We start from the raw sequence: 17,128 nt of genomic DNA, 5'->3' as shown, positions 1-17,128 counted from the left end.
TAACTGGTCTGTTTCATTTTCTCTCTTCACACTGATGAAGGCTGCAAAGCCAAAACGTCCGTGTACGCTATTCCTGATGCAGTGAAAACAAGCTTCATGCGACATGGATTTGAGTGTGAACCCATCACACCTTTTGTTTGTCTGAATTCACAATTAGGCACCAGCCAAGCTTCTGGGAGAGCACCATGATCCCCTTCTGATTAACTCTCTCACCAACCCACCTGAGAGAAAAGTACCTCTCTCTCTCTCCAGCTATACATCGATTCACAAATCCAAGGGAAATCCTAATCAAAACAAGCTTTCCTCCAAGGCTGAGATGATATGGGTCAAATAATTACACCCTATTCCCTACATAGTGCACTACTTTTGACAAGAGCCCTATGAGCCCTGGTCAAAAGTAGTGCACTACAGCATATTGAGTCAGTTCCATTTGGAACTGACTCAATATGGTTTCAGTTATACTGAAACAATGATCTGAGATCTGTAAATCAAACATGAAAAGGCCTTGGAGGAAAAGACAGAATAGATTTTTCATTGGTCATCCAGTCAGGCAATACTTTGTCCATCTCTTCGGGAATGGAAAGGTTCAGTCATCCCCATCTGTAGTATTGTACAGCACTGCTTTCATGAATACGCCTGCTTATCAAAATGACTACTACTTTCAAACATTCTCCAGTTGAATGACACTATAAAGATATAGGCTTTAGTCTCAGTGCTGAAATCGTACATTTAGTGTACTGTGGATGTGCACCTCTACTCATTCCCAGCTTCCAATGGGCTCATTCAATCCCTGTCCTATCCTCCTCCCCAAGTTGTTGTTGTAACGACATGTTTTTAAACACCTTACCTGGTAAATGCATGTAAGTAAGTAAATAAATACAGAAACAACTCATGCCATGTCAGAGCTTGTTCCACTTAGTAAACCTCATAGACATCTTGCCTGTCCACACAGCTCTCAGGGTTTTTCATTGTAAAGCACAAGGCAGCTAGAGGTTGTGACTCAAATGGAACACTATTCCCTATATAGTGCACTACTTTTAACCAGGTCAAAAATAATACACTATACAGGCAATAGGGAGACATTTGGCATGCATCCACACTGTTCCTACAACAGCAAAGCTAAACAGATTCAACAAGCCCTCCCCTTACCTTCTAGAACAGTACAGAGCTACAGGGGAGATGGTGGGAGTCTCAAATGGCCCTCTATTCCCTATATAGTGCAATACTTTTGACCAAGGTCCATAGATAAAAAGGATGCACTATGTAGGCAATGGGGTACCATTTGGGATGCAACCAGGGGCCTTAGTCTTCATTTCTGCTGGATGAGTCTCACTTTGTCTGTAATAATAATCATAGCTTTGTGTCTCTGTCTTACCTTCCATAATATACAGCTAAGAGTGCAGGAACCAATGGGACTGGTCCTTTCTTTTTCAGAGACCCTGAGGTGATCTCTCTGACACTGGAGAATGTGTCAATGTAAGCTGGTGTATAGCAACTATATGTGGACAACACCAAATTAATTGTTGCAATTTTAGATATTTATATTGTAGATCAGCACATCTGGACTGAATATGAGGGGTATCGTTCATTAATTATTCATAGATTTTCAGTATTCAAACAATCAGCAGACTTACAACCTCAGGGTGTGTGTGTGTGTGTGTGTGTGTGTGTGTGTGTGTGTGTGTGTGTGTGTGTGTGTGTGTGTGTGTGTGTGTGTGTGTGTGTGTGTGTGTGTGTGTGTGTGTGTGTGTGTGTGTGTGTGTGTGTGCGTGCGTGCGTCTGCGTGCCTCCTGTCTACCAAAGCCTTGTCTGGATTGAAATACTGTATCTTTGATCTTATCTCCAGCCCTGGTCTGCACCGGTCCTTTGTTGAATCCTCACATAGTTGGAGTGCTTTGCAGTCTGCACCTGTTTCTTATTGGGATGCCACTAGGTCTTATAGCTCTGCAGTCTGCACCTGTTTCTTATTGGGATGCCACTAGGTCTTATAGCTCTGCAGTCTGTACCTGTTTCTTATTGGGATGCCACTAGGTCTTATAGCTCTGCAGTCTGCACCTGTTTCTTATTGGGATGCCACTAGGTCTCAGCTCTGCAGTCTGTACCTGTTTCTTATTGGGATGCCACTAGGTCTCAGCTCTGCAGTCTGTACCTGTTTCTTATTGGGATGCCACTAGGTCTTATAGCTCTGCAGTCTGCACATGTTTCTTATTGGGATGCCACTAGGTCTCAGCTCTGCAGTCTGTACCTGTTTCTTATTGGGATGCCACTAGGTCTCAGCTCTGCAGTCTGTACCTGTTTCTTATTGGGATGCCACTAGGTCTTAGCTCTGCAGTCTGTACTGTTTCTTATTGGGATGCCACTAGGTCTCAGCTCTGCAGTCTGTACCTGTTTCTTATTGGGATGCCACTAGGTCTCAGCTCTGCAGTCTGCACATGTTTCTTATTGGGATGCCACTAGGTCTCAGCTCTGCAGTCTGTACCTGTTTCTTATTGGGATGCCAGTAGATCTCAGCTCTGCAGTCTGTACCTGTTTCTTATTGGGATGCCACTAGGTCTCAGCTCTGCAGTCTGTACCTGTTTCTTATTGGGATGCCACTAGGTCTTATAGCTCTGCAGTCTGCACATGTTTCTTATTGGGATGCCACTAGGTCTTATAGCTCTGCAGTCTGCACCTGTTTCTTATTGGGATGCCACTAGGTCTCAGCTCTGCAGTCTGTACCTGTTTCTTATTGGGATGCCACTAGGTCTCAGCTCTGCAGTCTGTACCTGTTTCTTATTGGGATGCCACTAGGTCTTATAGCTCTGCAGTCTGCACATGTTTCTTATTGGGATGCCACTAGGTCTCAGCTCTGCAGTCTGTACCTGTTTCTTATTGGGATGCCACTAGGTCTCAGCTCTGCAGTCTGTACCTGTTTCTTATTGGGATGCCACTAGGTCTTATAGCTCTGCAGTCTGTACTTGTTTCTTATTGGGATGCCACTAGGTCTCAGCTCTGCAGTCTGTACCTGTTTCTTATTGGGATGCCACTAGGTCTCAGCTCTGCAGTCTGCACATGTTTCTTATTGAGATGCCACTAGGTCTTAGCTCTGCAGTCTGTACCTGTTTCTTATTGGGATGCCACTAGGTCTCAGCTCTGCAGTCTGTACCTGTTTCTTATTGGGATGCCACTAGGTCTCAGCTCTGCAGTCTGCACATGTTTCTTATTGGGATGCCACTAGGTCTCAGCTCTGCAGTCTGTACCTGTTTCTTATTGGGATGCCAGTAGATCTCAGCTCTGCAGTCAGCACCTGTTTCTTACTGGGATGCCAGTAGGTCTCAGCTCTGCAGTCTGCACCTGTTTCTTATTGGGATGCCAGTAGGTCTCAGCTCTGCAGTCGGCACCTGTTTCTTATTGGGATGCCAGTAGGGATTATAGCTCTGCAGTCTGCACATGTTTCTTTTTGGGATGCCAGTAGGTCTCAGCTCTGCAGTCGGCACCTGTTTCTTATTGGGATGCCAGTAGGTCTCAGCTCTGCAGTCGGCACCTGTTTCTTATTGGGATGCCACTAGGTCTCAGCTCTGCAGTCGGCACCTGTTTCTTATTGGGATGCCAGTAGGTCTCAGCTCTGCAGTCGGCACCTGTTTCTTATTGGGATGCCAGTAGGTCTCAGCTCTGCAGTCGGCACCTGTTTCTTATTGGGATGCCAGTAGGTCTCAGCTCTGCAGTCGGCACCTGTTTCTTATTGGGATGCCAGTAGGTCTCAGCTCTGCAGTCTGTACCTGTTTCTTATTGGGATGCCACTAGGTCTCAGCTCTGCAGTCTGCACATGTTTCTTATTGGGATGCCAGTAGGTCTCAGCTCTGCAGTCGGCACCTGTTTCTTATTGGGATGCCAGTAGGTCTCAGCTCTGCAGTCGGCACCTGTTTCTTATTGGGATGCCAGTAGGTCTCAGCTCTGCAGTCGGCACCTGTTTCTTATTGGGATGCCAGTAGGTCTCAGCTCTGCAGTCTGTACCTGTTTCTTATTGGGATGCCACTAGGTCTCAGCTCTGCAGTCTGCACATGTTTCTTATTGGGATGCCACTAGGTCTTAGCTCTGCAGTCTGTACCTGTTTCTTATTGGGATGCCACTAGGTCTCAGCTCTGCAGTCTGTACCTGTTTCTTATTGGTATGCCACTAGGTCTCAGCTCTGCAGTCTGCACATGTTTCTTATTGGGATGCCACTAGGTCTCAGCTCTGCAGTCTGCACCTGTTTCTTATTGGGATGCCAGTAGGTCTCAGCTCTGCAGTCTGCACCTGTTTCTTATTGGGATGCCACTAGGGATTATAGCTCTGCAGTCTGCACATGTTTCTTTTTGGGATGCCACTAGGTCTTATAGCTCTGCAGTCGGCACCTGTTTCTTATTGGGATGCCAGTAGGTCTCAGCTCTGCAGTCGGCACCTGTTTCTTATTTGGATGCCAGTAGGTCTCAGCTCTGCAGTCGGCACCTGTTTCTTATTGGGATGCCACTAGGTCTCAGCTCTGCAGTCTGCACCTGTTTCTTATTGGGATGCCACTAGGTCTTATAGCTCTGCAGTCGGCACCTGTTTCTTATTGGGATGCCACTAGGTCTCAGCTCTGCAGTCTGTACCTGTTTCTTATTGGGATGCCACTAGGTCTCAGCTCTGCAGTCTGCACATGTTTCTTATTGGGATGCCAGTAGGTCTCAGCTCTGCAGTCGGCACCTGTTTCTTATTGGGATGCCAGTAGGTCTCAGCTCTGCAGTCGGCACCTGTTTCTTATTGGGATGCCAGTAGGTCTCAGCTCTGCAGTCGGCACCTGTTTCTTATTGGGATGCCAGTAGGTCTCAGCTCTGCAGTCTGTACCTGTTTCTTATTGGGATGCCACTAGGTCTCAGCTCTGCAGTCTGCACATGTTTCTTATTGGGATGCCACTAGGTCTCAGCTCTGCAGTCTGTACCTGTTTCTTATTGGGATGCCACTAGGTCTCAGCTCTGCAGTCTGTACCTGTTTCTTATTGGGATGCCACTAGGTCTCAGCTCTGCAGTCTGCACATGTTTCTTATTGGGATGCCACTAGGTCTCAGCTCTGCAGTCTGCACCTGTTTCTTATTGGGATGCCAGTAGGTCTCAGCTCTGCAGTCTGCACCTGTTTCTTATTGGGATGCCACTAGGGATTATAGCTCTGCAGTCTGCACATGTTTCTTTTTGGGATGCCACTAGGTCTTATAGCTCTGCAGTCGGCACCTGTTTCTTATTGGGATGCCAGTAGGTCTCAGCTCTGCAGTCGGCACCTGTTTCTTATTGGGATGCCAGTAGGTCTCAGCTCTGCAGTCGGCACCTGTTTCTTATTGGGATGCCACTAGGTCTCAGCTCTGCAGTCTGCACCTGTTTCTTATTGGGATGCCACTAGGTCTTATAGCTCTGCAGTCGGCACCTGTTTCTTATTGGGATGCCAGTAGGTCTCAGCTCTGCAGTCTGCACCTGTTTCTTATTGGGATGCCAGTAGGTCTCAGCTCTGCAGTCTGCACCTGTTTCTTATTGGGATGCCAGTAGGTCTCAGCTCTGCAGTCTGCACCTGTTTCTTATTGGGATGCCACTAGGTCTCAGCTCTGCAGTCGGCACCTGTGGCCCACAGTTAAATCCACCAAACAAAATATTGTCAAGTCCATTGCCCTGCAATATATCCATAGTCTATTCGTCATAGTCTATTCGTCATAGTCTATTCGTCATAGTCTATTCGTCATAGTCTATTCGTCATAGTCTATTCATCATAGTCTATTCGTCATTGCAATGTATTCTGTCAGATATTTCCATCTAAATTGTTACATTCGTCAATCAATTATATTTTCAATCATATTATCACTTTACATATTATAGCTGAATAATCAGCGAGGGTGTAGTGGAAATTGAAGTTCCCCACTGGTCACAAAGTGGTTGAATCAAGGTTGTTTCAACGTCATGTGTGAAGGTATTGTGATGTGGAATCTATGTGGAAAATACATTGGATTTGAAAAAAGTACAATTTAAAACTGTTGTTTTAAGGGTGAAATTTGAACTACAGGATTATGTCATCATGGTAAACAAACTTCAACATAGACAAACCTTGGATAAAATATGTATTAGACATGTACCTTTCAAACAACGTCAGATCTTCAACTTAACTCCACTGGGAAGCACCTCCTACTGGAGAATTGATGTATCTATCTACAGCTACTCTTTGGCCTCCCATCCAGGGTTTTAACCAACGTCTGTGTTAAAGAATAGGCCTAAATCAAATTTAACTTTTTAAAGTGCATTTAAAGTTAGATTTTCTTTCATTTAGTCCTATTCTTTAAATGAGATTTTTGGATGAAATGGAGACATGAATACAACATATCAATGATTCATTGTAGACAACTGTAATTAAAGCCAGACTAAGTCAATGGCACAGATGGAACTATCAAGCAGAAGGTGCATATCTCATACGTTGATATTTGGTTGTGTTGACAACCAAAGACTAATCAATATCACTTTTGAAATACAACAAATTGCATATTTATTTGTCCACAAGTTAACCAATTATACTGTATGTTGGATTCACCTCTCTAACTCAACCAAAAATATAAGTGAAAGACTGTGATTAAGCCAGTGGTTCAGATGGAACTATCCAAGCAGTAGATACATCTCCTTTAAATGTTGATATCTGGTTGCATTGTCAACCAAAGACAATTCAATATTAGGTTTGTAATATTAAGTTACGGCTATTTTACAAACGAATGTAACATTCAACATTAAAATGAGTATCACATCCATGGCCACATTGAGGTCTACCAAAGCCTTGTCTGGATTGAAATACTGTATCTTTGATCTTATCTCCAGCCCTGGTCTGCACCGGTCCTTTGTTGAATCCTCACATAGTTGGAGTGCTTTGCAGTCTGCACCTGTTTCTTATTGGGATGCCACTAGGTCTCAGCTCTGCAGTCTGTACCTGTTTCTTATTGGGATGCCACTAGGTCTTATAGCTCTGCAGTCTGCACCTGTTTCTTATTGGGATGCCACTAGGTCTCAGCTCTGCAGTCTGCACCTGTTTCTTATTGGGATGCCACTAGGTCTTACAGCTCTGCAGTCTGCACCTGTTTCTTATTGGGATGCCACTAGGTCTCAGCTCTGCAGTCTGTACCTGTTTCTTATTGGGATGCCACTAGGTCAAGTTAACCAATTATACTGTATGTTGGATTCACCTCTCTAACTCAACCAAAAATATAAGTGAAAGACTGTGATTAAGCCAGTGGTTCAGATGGAACTATCCAAGCAGTAGATACATCTCCTTTAAATGTTGATATCTGGTTGCATTGTCAACCAAAGACAATTCAATATTAGGTTTGTAATATTAAGTTATGGCTATTTTACAAACGAATGTAACATTCAACATTAAAATGAGTATCACATCCATGGCCACATTGAGGTTACTGTAACTATACATGTCTTGTTGTGTAATCATATAATGCCTGCATGTTGAAGATAGCATGCATGACCTATGCAAGCATGTCTTGTTGTGTAATCATATAACGCCTGCATGTTGAAGATGGCATGCATGTATTGTTGTGTAATCATATAACGCGTGCATGTTGAAGATAGCATGCATGACCTATGTATGTCTTGTTGTGTAATCATATAACGCGTGTATGTTGAAGATAGCATGCATGACCTATACATGTCTTGTTGTGTAATCATATAACGCGTGCATGTTGAAGATAGCATGCGTGACCTATGCAGGTCTGTGGAGAGCTTCACAATTACTGTAATAATCTGCGCAGAATCTCTAACGGCATTGATCACTTGCGCCATGTACTTTTAATGTCATCTCAACTGCAATCCCGGTCATTCGGGTCTGCTAAAATATTAAACACAGTGATAACACATTATTAATGCTGAATAAATAAAAAATATATTTTAAATTGAATTCCCATTTTAATTTTGCTGTGCTTTTAAAAATGTTTTAAAGTGCATAGACATTTGGCTGCGCCCAGAGGGGAGTAGCTCAAAGTCCGGGTACAGGGGGTGGCTTGGGTCTAAAATGATTTTGTACGTTTTGTACGCATAGTGACAACACATTGGAAATTCAACTAACTTTTGGGTGTATTTTTGAGTGGGTGAATAAAGGTTGTAATCTCATCAACGTCTCAACCAAATATTACCCAATTGTCCACGTTGAAATGACGTGGCGTGCCCAATATAATTGTTTTTAATATTACCTTTATTTAACTAGGCAGGTCAGTTAAGAACAAATTCTTATTTTCAATGACGGCCTAGGAACAGTGGGTTACCTTCCTTGTTCAGTGGCAGAACGACAGATTTGCTCGGGGATTTGTTCTTGCAACCTTCCGGTTACTAGTCCAACGCTCTGACCACTAGGCTACCTGCCGCCCCATTATGATCAAGTTGCATCTACCGACTACTGTCCTGTCCTTCACCACGGAAAGTTTTGATGCGGCCTGGGCAGACTTGTCCTGTTCTTCACCACGGAAAGTTTTGATGCGGCCTGGACCGACTTGTCCTGTCCTTCAACACGGAAAGTTTTGATGCGGCCTGGAACGACTTGTCCTGTCCTTCAACACGGAAAGTTTTGATGCGGCCTGGAACGACTTGTCCTGTCCTTCAACACGGAAAGTTTTGATGCGGCCTGGACAGACTTATCCTGTCCTTCACCACGGAAAGTTTTGATGCGGCCTGGACCGACTTGTCCTGTCCTTCACCACGGAAAGTTTTGATGCGGCCTGGACCGACTTGTCCTGTCCTTCACCACGGAAAGTTTTGATGCGGCCTGGACCGACTTGTCCTGTCCTTTAACACGGAAAGTTTTGATGCGGCCTGGACAGACTTGTCCTGTCCTTCACCACGGAAAGTTTTGATGCGGCCCGGAACGACTTGGCCATTGAGAATGTTTATATGTTTCACAACATTTATAATGGGTGTGTACATATTTAGCCATTGAAAATAACGTCATTGGAATAGTAGCTTATGCTATTTATGAAAGGATTGTGTGCTATTAGGAAAGCGGCCTATGGTAGAACAGGTCTATACTCCACCTGTTCTCATGGTAGAATAGGTCTGTACTCCACCTGTTCTCATGGTAGAATAGGTCTGTACTCCACCTGTTCTCATGGTAGAATAGGTCTATACTCCACCTGTTATCATGGTAGAATAGGTCTGTACTCCACCTGTTCTCATGGTAGAATAGGTCTATACTCCACCTGTTCTCATGGTAGAATAGGTCTGTACTCCACCTGTTCTCATGGTAGAATAGGTCTGTACTCCACCTGTTCTCATGGTAGAATAGGTCTGTACTCCACCTGTTCTCATGGTAGAATAGGTCTATACTCCACCTGTTCTCATGGTAGAATAGGTCTGTACTCCACCTGTTCTCATGGTAGAATGGGTCTGTACTCCACCTGTTCTCATGGTAGAATAGGTCTATACTCCACCTGTTATCATGGTAGAATAGGTCTGTACTCCACCTGTTCTCATGGTAGAATGGGTCTATACTCCACCTGTTATCATGGTAGAATAGGTCTGTACTCCACCTGTTCTCATGGTATAATAGGTCTATACTCCACCTGTTATCATGGTAGAATAGGTCTATACTCCACCTGTTATCATGGTAGAATAGGTCTGTACTCCACCTGTTCTCATGGTAGAATAGGTCTGTACTCCACCTGTTCTCATGGTAGAATAGGTCTATACTCCACCTGTTCTCATGGTAGAATAGGTCTATACTCCACCTGTTATCATGGTAGAATAGGTCTGTACTCCACCTGTTCTCATGGTAGAACAGGCCTATACTCCACCTGTTCTCATGGTAGAATAGGTCTGTACTCCACCTGTTCTCATGGTAGAATGGGTCTATACTCCACCTGTTCTCATGGTAGAATAGGTCTATACTCCACCTGTTCTCATGTATGTCACAGTCATTATTTACTCTGTCCACTTGACCTAGTCCCCTGCTATATCAGAACTCAGGCACCCCTCGCCCCATTTGTGTGTCAATTATATAATAATTATTATTATTATAATAATAATAACAATCATAATAACAATCATAATATTCATCATAATAAATTGTGTATAATTATAAATAACAATTTGATAAAATGTATTTTAGGCCAAAATATTATTTTATGTAATTTACCTTGGGCCAAATCTTATTAAGAAACGAATGAACTGAATATAGAATAGTACAAGACAGTATCAGAAAGCCATATATCCTCGAAGGAAGGAATGGATTCTGGAGATAATGAACAACTGTTACCAGTGTATGCAGTTATTTATTCAAGACTCCTTTTCTGATAAAGTTATTGGCACCCAGTGATATAAACCGAGACTACAGGGATGAGGGATTATTTCACATTTTTATTTTAAAATCACTTTATTTCATTCTTACATTGCATTTAAATTATACATTCGGTAGGCCTATAATTTGCTTATTAGGAACATCACAATTACTTCAACCCGTATAGAAAACATTCCGTTATTGGTCAACACAGACAATAAATAGTCTGTATTATATTGATTTATGATAGATTTATTTTATTTTCTTGTCCTTTTCAAAACCACATATTTGTCATCGAACATTTTACGTCCCCGTTTTCTAACAAAGAGGTATCATTTTGCATCCCGATTTTCTAAGAAAAGAAACTCTGCAAAGTATTGGCTAAGGTTTAGCAGTCAACGAAGAGCAGGAAACTCACTGCAGGTCGTATTGAAGGCCCATTTCAGACTAACCCTTTGTACCAAAGTACAATTCCACACAGGCCTGGCCTATATTATATTCAACATCTCAATAGATAAGCGCGTTTCAATAACTATCAGACGTTATTTGGCGTCTTTCCAACAACCACTGGGATACGGTATTGCATCCTGCCATTATCAAAACAACTTACATAATACTGGTTAACAACATTGACGTCGATTGCTGTAGGCCTTCTCCCAGCACATATTTAAAAAAATGCTATATTCTCTTACCCCCATCTCCAGCAAATTCCTGCGCGGTTGGAACCGTCCATTTTAGTTTGATAGATTTCCTATGGGACGTAGGCCGAGGTTCCATCGCAGGTGAGGCCCGTGGTAATCTATTATCACCCACACGATGTGCTGAGTCGTTTTTTGTTGTGAATAGAACGCTAATGCTTCTCTCCGATCTTATTTCGAAGTCTTTCTGTCGAGGAATGCTCTCGAACCAAGGCGAGTCCCTGTTCTACAACAACATCTGTTCATTTCACGTGACTTTTGTAAAATACTAACATCTGTTCAGAATAGGTTTCATTCGGTGCCTCTCTCTGCGTCGTGTCCGTTACCAACTCCTCTCCGCAAACACAGGAACGTATACTTGCTCTTAGTTGTATTACATTTCTGAGTTGGAGAGAGTTTGTTGACTTCAAATTAAGCTATTTTGCTTGTCAACGGGAACAGCTTGGATGTTCATATAAGCAAGTTGTGTTCTTAGGTAGGCTAAGGACTAGGTTTATCTTTTGCATTCAGGTTTTTAGTTTGCACATAACTCTATTTTGCGTTTTGGAACTTTTCTTTTGATTCTGCAGTGACTGTGTCCATAAAAACAAGCGGTGTATAGGAGACTTTCACAAATGCTGGCTGTATACTCCACCACCTCACACTAGCCTACAGGGCCTACCAAAGACGCCTTGAATTTCATAGACATCTGGGAATTCCATACATGCCTCACAAGCCAATTGCACACCTTCAAACGGACACGTGCTTTGAATTAAACGACTTCAGGAGGGTTGAAGAGTCCAAAATACTTTTCCAGATTCAACAAACGGATGGATAGATGAAGCGTCCAGGGGCAGTAACTGCAGGCTATGCAATACTTTGATTGAACATGTATTCTGAGGGAACACGCCTGCGATCTCAGATTGACAATCAGTTGTTCTGCGTTATCTGCCATAAAGGGACATGTTTGCACAGCATCTAAAACTGATACACATGGCCTTTAATACATGCTAATGCTAATAATCTATCAACACCCGTTCACCTCAAATAAATCGGTGAAGAATATGGGGACAACGTCATGGGGATCAATTCATTAGACGCGCTTTGATTTACAGGCGGTTTGGCAGGAGCTTTAGCCTGAGCGCTTGCTATTATAGCCCGCCATATGGGAAATAACGTGCGCTCATCAGTTCGATTTATTAAATAGTTTATGTTTATATGAAAGCCACAGACAGAAAATAAAACCCACCAACAAGATTTGTTAACGTAAGCTTAATATTTGACTCTGTCTCGCATCAGTAGCCTATTACATTTAGCAAAGTAACATGACTCTTTGTGAATAGATTAGAAGTAGCCTAAAATAATACAGACAGTCAATTACAATAGGCCTGCTACATCGTCTAGGCTACATACTAGGCTATATGCAATATCATGATTTAAGGTGTTATGAATCGCATATCAATATATATCACAATTGAATAGGCCTATATTAATTTAGTATGTTTCAGCTTTTGCAAAACTAAAACTAGAGTAACTTCATTTATCAGAAACATGGAATAATCTCATTTATCAGGAACACAGAATAATCTAATATATCAGGAACATGGAATAATCTCATTAACAGGAACGTGGAATAAACTCATTTATCAGGAACATGGTATAACCTAATTTAATATGAAAACATAATAACCTAATTTATCAGGAAAACGGAATAACCTAATTTATCAGGAACATGGAATAACCTCATTTATCAGGAACATGGAATAAACTCATTTATCAGGAACACTGAATAACCTCATTTATCAGGAACATGGAATAAACTCATTTATCAGGAACGTGGAATAACCTTCTTTATTCTTTATCAGGAACGTGGAATAACCTCATTTATCAGGAACATGGAATAAACTCATTTATCAGGAACATGGAATAACCTCATTTATCAGGAAAACTGAATAACCTCATTTATCAGGAAAATGGAATAACCTAATTTATCAGGAACATGGAATAAATTAATTTATCAGGAACATGGAATAACCTCATTCATCAGGAACATGGAATAACCTCCATCAGGAACATGGAATAACCTCATCAGGAACATGGAATAACCATTTATCATTTGTCAGGAAATTGAATCATCTAATTTACCAGGAACATGTAATAACCTAATTGATCAGGAAAATGGAGTAACCTCATTTATCAGGAACATGTACTAATAGCAAATGTCAACACTATAGGCTTTAGTGGCGCACAAAGTGTTGCTACACAATTATAAACGGCAAAGTTTGCCTACTACTATACAATAATAATTAAAGCAGTAGTCTGGTTTATTTTACAAATAGGCTAATAATAATATTGTTCATAATAATAATAATAATACATTATTCCAACGATGTCCGTTCATTACTACAAAACAAACCTAATAAATAGTATGATTATTTAGTCTTTCATAACCTATAACATAACCTATAGTCCCATTGGGTCGAGAGAAATCCGATATTCGGAGGCATTTCAGGAGTATGTTGGTTTAAGATGAAGCGTGATTATGTTGATTATAAGACCATGCCAAAAACAACCGTGAAACGTTTCCCAGGTGGACACAGTTTTAATACATTGCATACACACCTCTTACTGAATGATCTCTGCGAAAGTTGTTGTCGTAAATGTGAATGTTAAGCATGGTCCACTTGTGGATTGGAGCAGGACACATTATAAACATTCACTTCAATGTGAAGACTTACCGCCAATTTATTAACTATTTGTGTCAGAATAAAAGTCGAAGTAGCCTAACTGGTAGCCTACCAGATAACTCTGCTGCATAAGATTGCATGTTTGCATCAAAAGAGGGAATTACTAAAGTATTTGACAATTGTTCGATCCTAGGACATTTAGATTTGTATAATCATACCATATGTGTTTGGTTGAAACTTAATTAATGAAGTAAAAAGGGAAATCATTTTGTTTTATCATTTACTTTATTGCGGAAAATATACAATTATTTACACAACAATAATAAAAATAGGAATGCATTTCAGACATAAGATCTATTCCTCATGTAACACGTGTCATCAATAAATAAATACATGTATTCTGAAAAGAATAACCTCAATTATTTTTGCACAGGTTGGCGACACATTATTTCAACCCATTAGCCTATAATACCGCAGTCAGTCCACATCGAAAGTCTCACACGGAAACTGAGACAAATGCGTCGATGCGGCCCTTTAACCTCCACAGAATACGGTCCACAGAGTCAAAGACATGCATGAAAACATACATTTCCAAGTAACATTCGTCGTCAACAATAAAAAAAACTAACGTATTTCAGAATGTAGTAGTGTAGTAGCCTAGCACTCGAATGCAGATCCAGGTCGTCCAAACGCGGGCCTTTCCCAGGCAAAGTGCTCTCCCCACGCCCTGTCCTTTTTGGTTTTAAATGGTTGTCAAAGTTTGCTCCCATAAACCGCAGCTTTGTGTGTTTCCAGCATTATTCTCCAGAATTGCCCCGTTGTCATACTGATAAGCAGAATCAGCTGTCACCTGCAGATCAGAAAATTATAAAAAATACGATTAATTATTGACGCCTGACTACGAAAAAGTTCAACAAAACACAGCAACCTAGACTTGTTTATGGCTGCAGTATGACTCACAGATCCAGGAAAGTACAATAGTCTATTAAAGTAGAACACTATTTAAACTGATACTGTTAAAAAAACAATAGCCCAAATAGGCTGTAGTCAAATGTAGTAGGCCCATAGGCCTAAAGTGATTATTTTTGTATTTAGCCATTTTGTACAACGAACATCAACTGAAATGGTTGCAATGTAGTACGGTCTTAAAAAGTAAGACAATGAGTTGGAAAACAGAGCATACCATTTTGGACTACAACTCTTCGGCCGTGAGCTAGTGAGATGCTGACATGGACCAAGCGCCCTCCATCCTCCATACAGAAAACGCATAGCTTAATCTCTCATGAGCCACATAACTACAACTTGCCATTTTGGAGTCCAATTCATCGCTCTGCAGAACTTGGTACAGGAAATCGATGTACCTGGCAGCAAGTTTTAAGGTTTGTATTTTGCTCAGTTTGTCTGAAGGCAAAGTGGGGATGATTTTCCGCAAAGACGAGAAAGCTTCGTTGAGTGACTGCGTCCTCTGCCGCTCGCGCACGTTCGCCATGACTCGTTGCGTCTGTAGGTCTTCGAAAGAATGTGGACTGCTGCTGCTTGACTTTTTCCCTCTTTTCCCAGGGGTAGGGCTATCTGAATCCTCCCCGTTTTTCCTGCTTGATGTCCTTTTCCTCCCACATCTCTTCGGTTGCCTATCCAGTTCCCCCTCACTGTTGCCGAGACTGTCTAGTGGAGAGCCTGGGGAGCTCGACTCTTCCCCGGTCATTTCCTCAGACATCACCCCTTAGTTAGAAGACAGACAAGCGACAGTCAGTCCGAATGATCCACGCATCAAGTTAACGGTTATTTCCAGTTGCGCCTTCGATTCACCGCCTTTGAAGACACCAATAATAAAGTATCCATACATGGGATCCCGAGACAAGAAATGTTTTCTGATACTTGAGAAAGTTACGGAGTTCTTATAGCCTGTATGGCGTAAAGATTTGGAGAGAGAGAGGATTGGCCAATAAAGTATATTACGTGTAAAGAGGGGTGGGCGCGAGCAAGGAACTATGAGGAACTCCTCTCGCTGCATGGTCTGCTGAAAACAAAGTCGGAGACCTCTGAAAGCTACTTCATCAATGGCGGGATTGGTATTGTAAAGCCTAGAATATAAATTGGATAGGCTTATCAAAGTAACACATTTTGTTTGATCTAAATCTCATTGAATATGCTAATGTGTAATGACACTATTAGGTAAAACATAAATACGTTTAAGCGTTGAATGCAATATTTGTTTTTACGCGCAACAAACAATCTAGATTTTAACTCAATGTATGCCATGCACCATGTTGTAATTCAAGATGAAATTAAACACTAAAGTAAAACAGTAACACGATATGGAGCCAAACGATGAATACCTAAACGTTATTCTTATATTCCTCTAGTTTGGATAAACATTATCATTATACGCTGGCTCATTCATGCGCACAAGTAGAGCGTATCCAATAGACCACACACACACCACCTGTAAACATACAACTGGCAACCCGCTGCTGACCCAACCTTTAATTTACCTAAACAGTTTTCGAGGTAATTATCCTGGATGAGAATGATCCTGGGTGAGAATGATTCTGGATGAGAATGATTCTGGGTGAGAATGATCCTGGATGAGAATGATTCTGGATGAGAATGATTCTGGATGAGAATGATCCTGGATGAGAATGATTCTGGATGAGAATGATTCTGGGTGAGAATGATCCTGGATGAGAATGATCCTGGATGAGAATGATTCTGGGTGAGAATGATCCTGGATGAGAATGATCCTGGATGAGAATGATTCTGGATGAGAATGATCCTGGATGAGAATGATCCTGGATGAGAATGATCCTGGATGAGAATGATTCTGGGTGAGAATGATCCTGGATGAGAATGATCCTGGATGAGAATGATCCTGGATGAGAATGATCCTGGATGAGAGTAAACTGACATATTTTTTCTTTAAGGGCATTTAAATGTGTCCTTAACTGGAATCCATGTATTTATAAATGAATATGAGACTTAGCCCATACTTTCTGTTGACTAGGCTACTGCAGTACTACTTTTAGCCCCTTATTCTGGAAACTAGAGATGCGTTTGAGTCCAACAATATCATTGTCCTCTATAGCCACAATTCTTCAGTGTTGTTGAAACTCCAATTCTACATGGGCATCAGTGTTGTTGAAGCTCTCTTGAGAAGACTGTAACTACATTGTCCACAAGAGGGCATATACCTCTATCATTATCTTTATCTCTAGACTCTAGAGCAGAGCTCTCCAACCCTGTTCCTGGAGAGTACCCTCCTGTAGGTTTTAACTCCAACCCTGTTCCTGGAGAGATACCCTCCTGTAGTTTTTAACTCCAACCCTGTTCCTGGAGAGCTACCCTCCTGTAAGTTCTAACTCCAACCCTGTTCCTGGAGAGCTACCCTCCTGTAGGTTTTAACTCCAACCCTGTTCCTGGAGAGTACCCTCCTGTAGCTTTTGACTCCAACCCTGTTCCTGGAGAACTACCCTC

At 41.8% G+C, this 17,128-nt stretch overlaps 1 protein-coding gene across 1 annotated transcript; it reads right to left on the bottom strand.

Moving 5' to 3' along the window:
* Nucleotides 1-14,270: 14,270 nt before the first annotated feature.
* LOC139396896 (twist-related protein 2-like) lies at nt 14,271-15,505 on the bottom strand. Its single transcript, XM_071143823.1, has 2 exons — nt 14,838-15,505; nt 14,271-14,504 (listed from the first exon to the last, which is right to left on the bottom strand). The coding sequence occupies exon 1, from the start codon at nt 15,369-15,371 to the stop codon at nt 14,868-14,870; it is 504 nt and encodes a 167-aa protein (XP_070999924.1). The 5' UTR covers nt 15,372-15,505; the 3' UTR covers nt 14,271-14,504; nt 14,838-14,867.
* Nucleotides 15,506-17,128: the final 1,623 nt, after the last annotated feature.

This window comes from Oncorhynchus clarkii, unplaced genomic scaffold, assembly GCF_045791955.1.
Source record: "Oncorhynchus clarkii lewisi isolate Uvic-CL-2024 unplaced genomic scaffold, UVic_Ocla_1.0 unplaced_contig_7591_pilon_pilon, whole genome shotgun sequence".
NCBI classification, from domain to species: Eukaryota; Metazoa; Chordata; class Actinopteri; order Salmoniformes; family Salmonidae; genus Oncorhynchus; species Oncorhynchus clarkii.
This window is presented reverse-complemented; position numbering and strand designations above follow the sequence as displayed.

Coding starts and splice junctions, on each gene's coding strand:
- LOC139396896 (XM_071143823.1), bottom strand. CDS start 15,371: ATGTCTGAGGAAATGACCGGGGAAGAGTCGAGCTCCCCAGGCTCTCCA.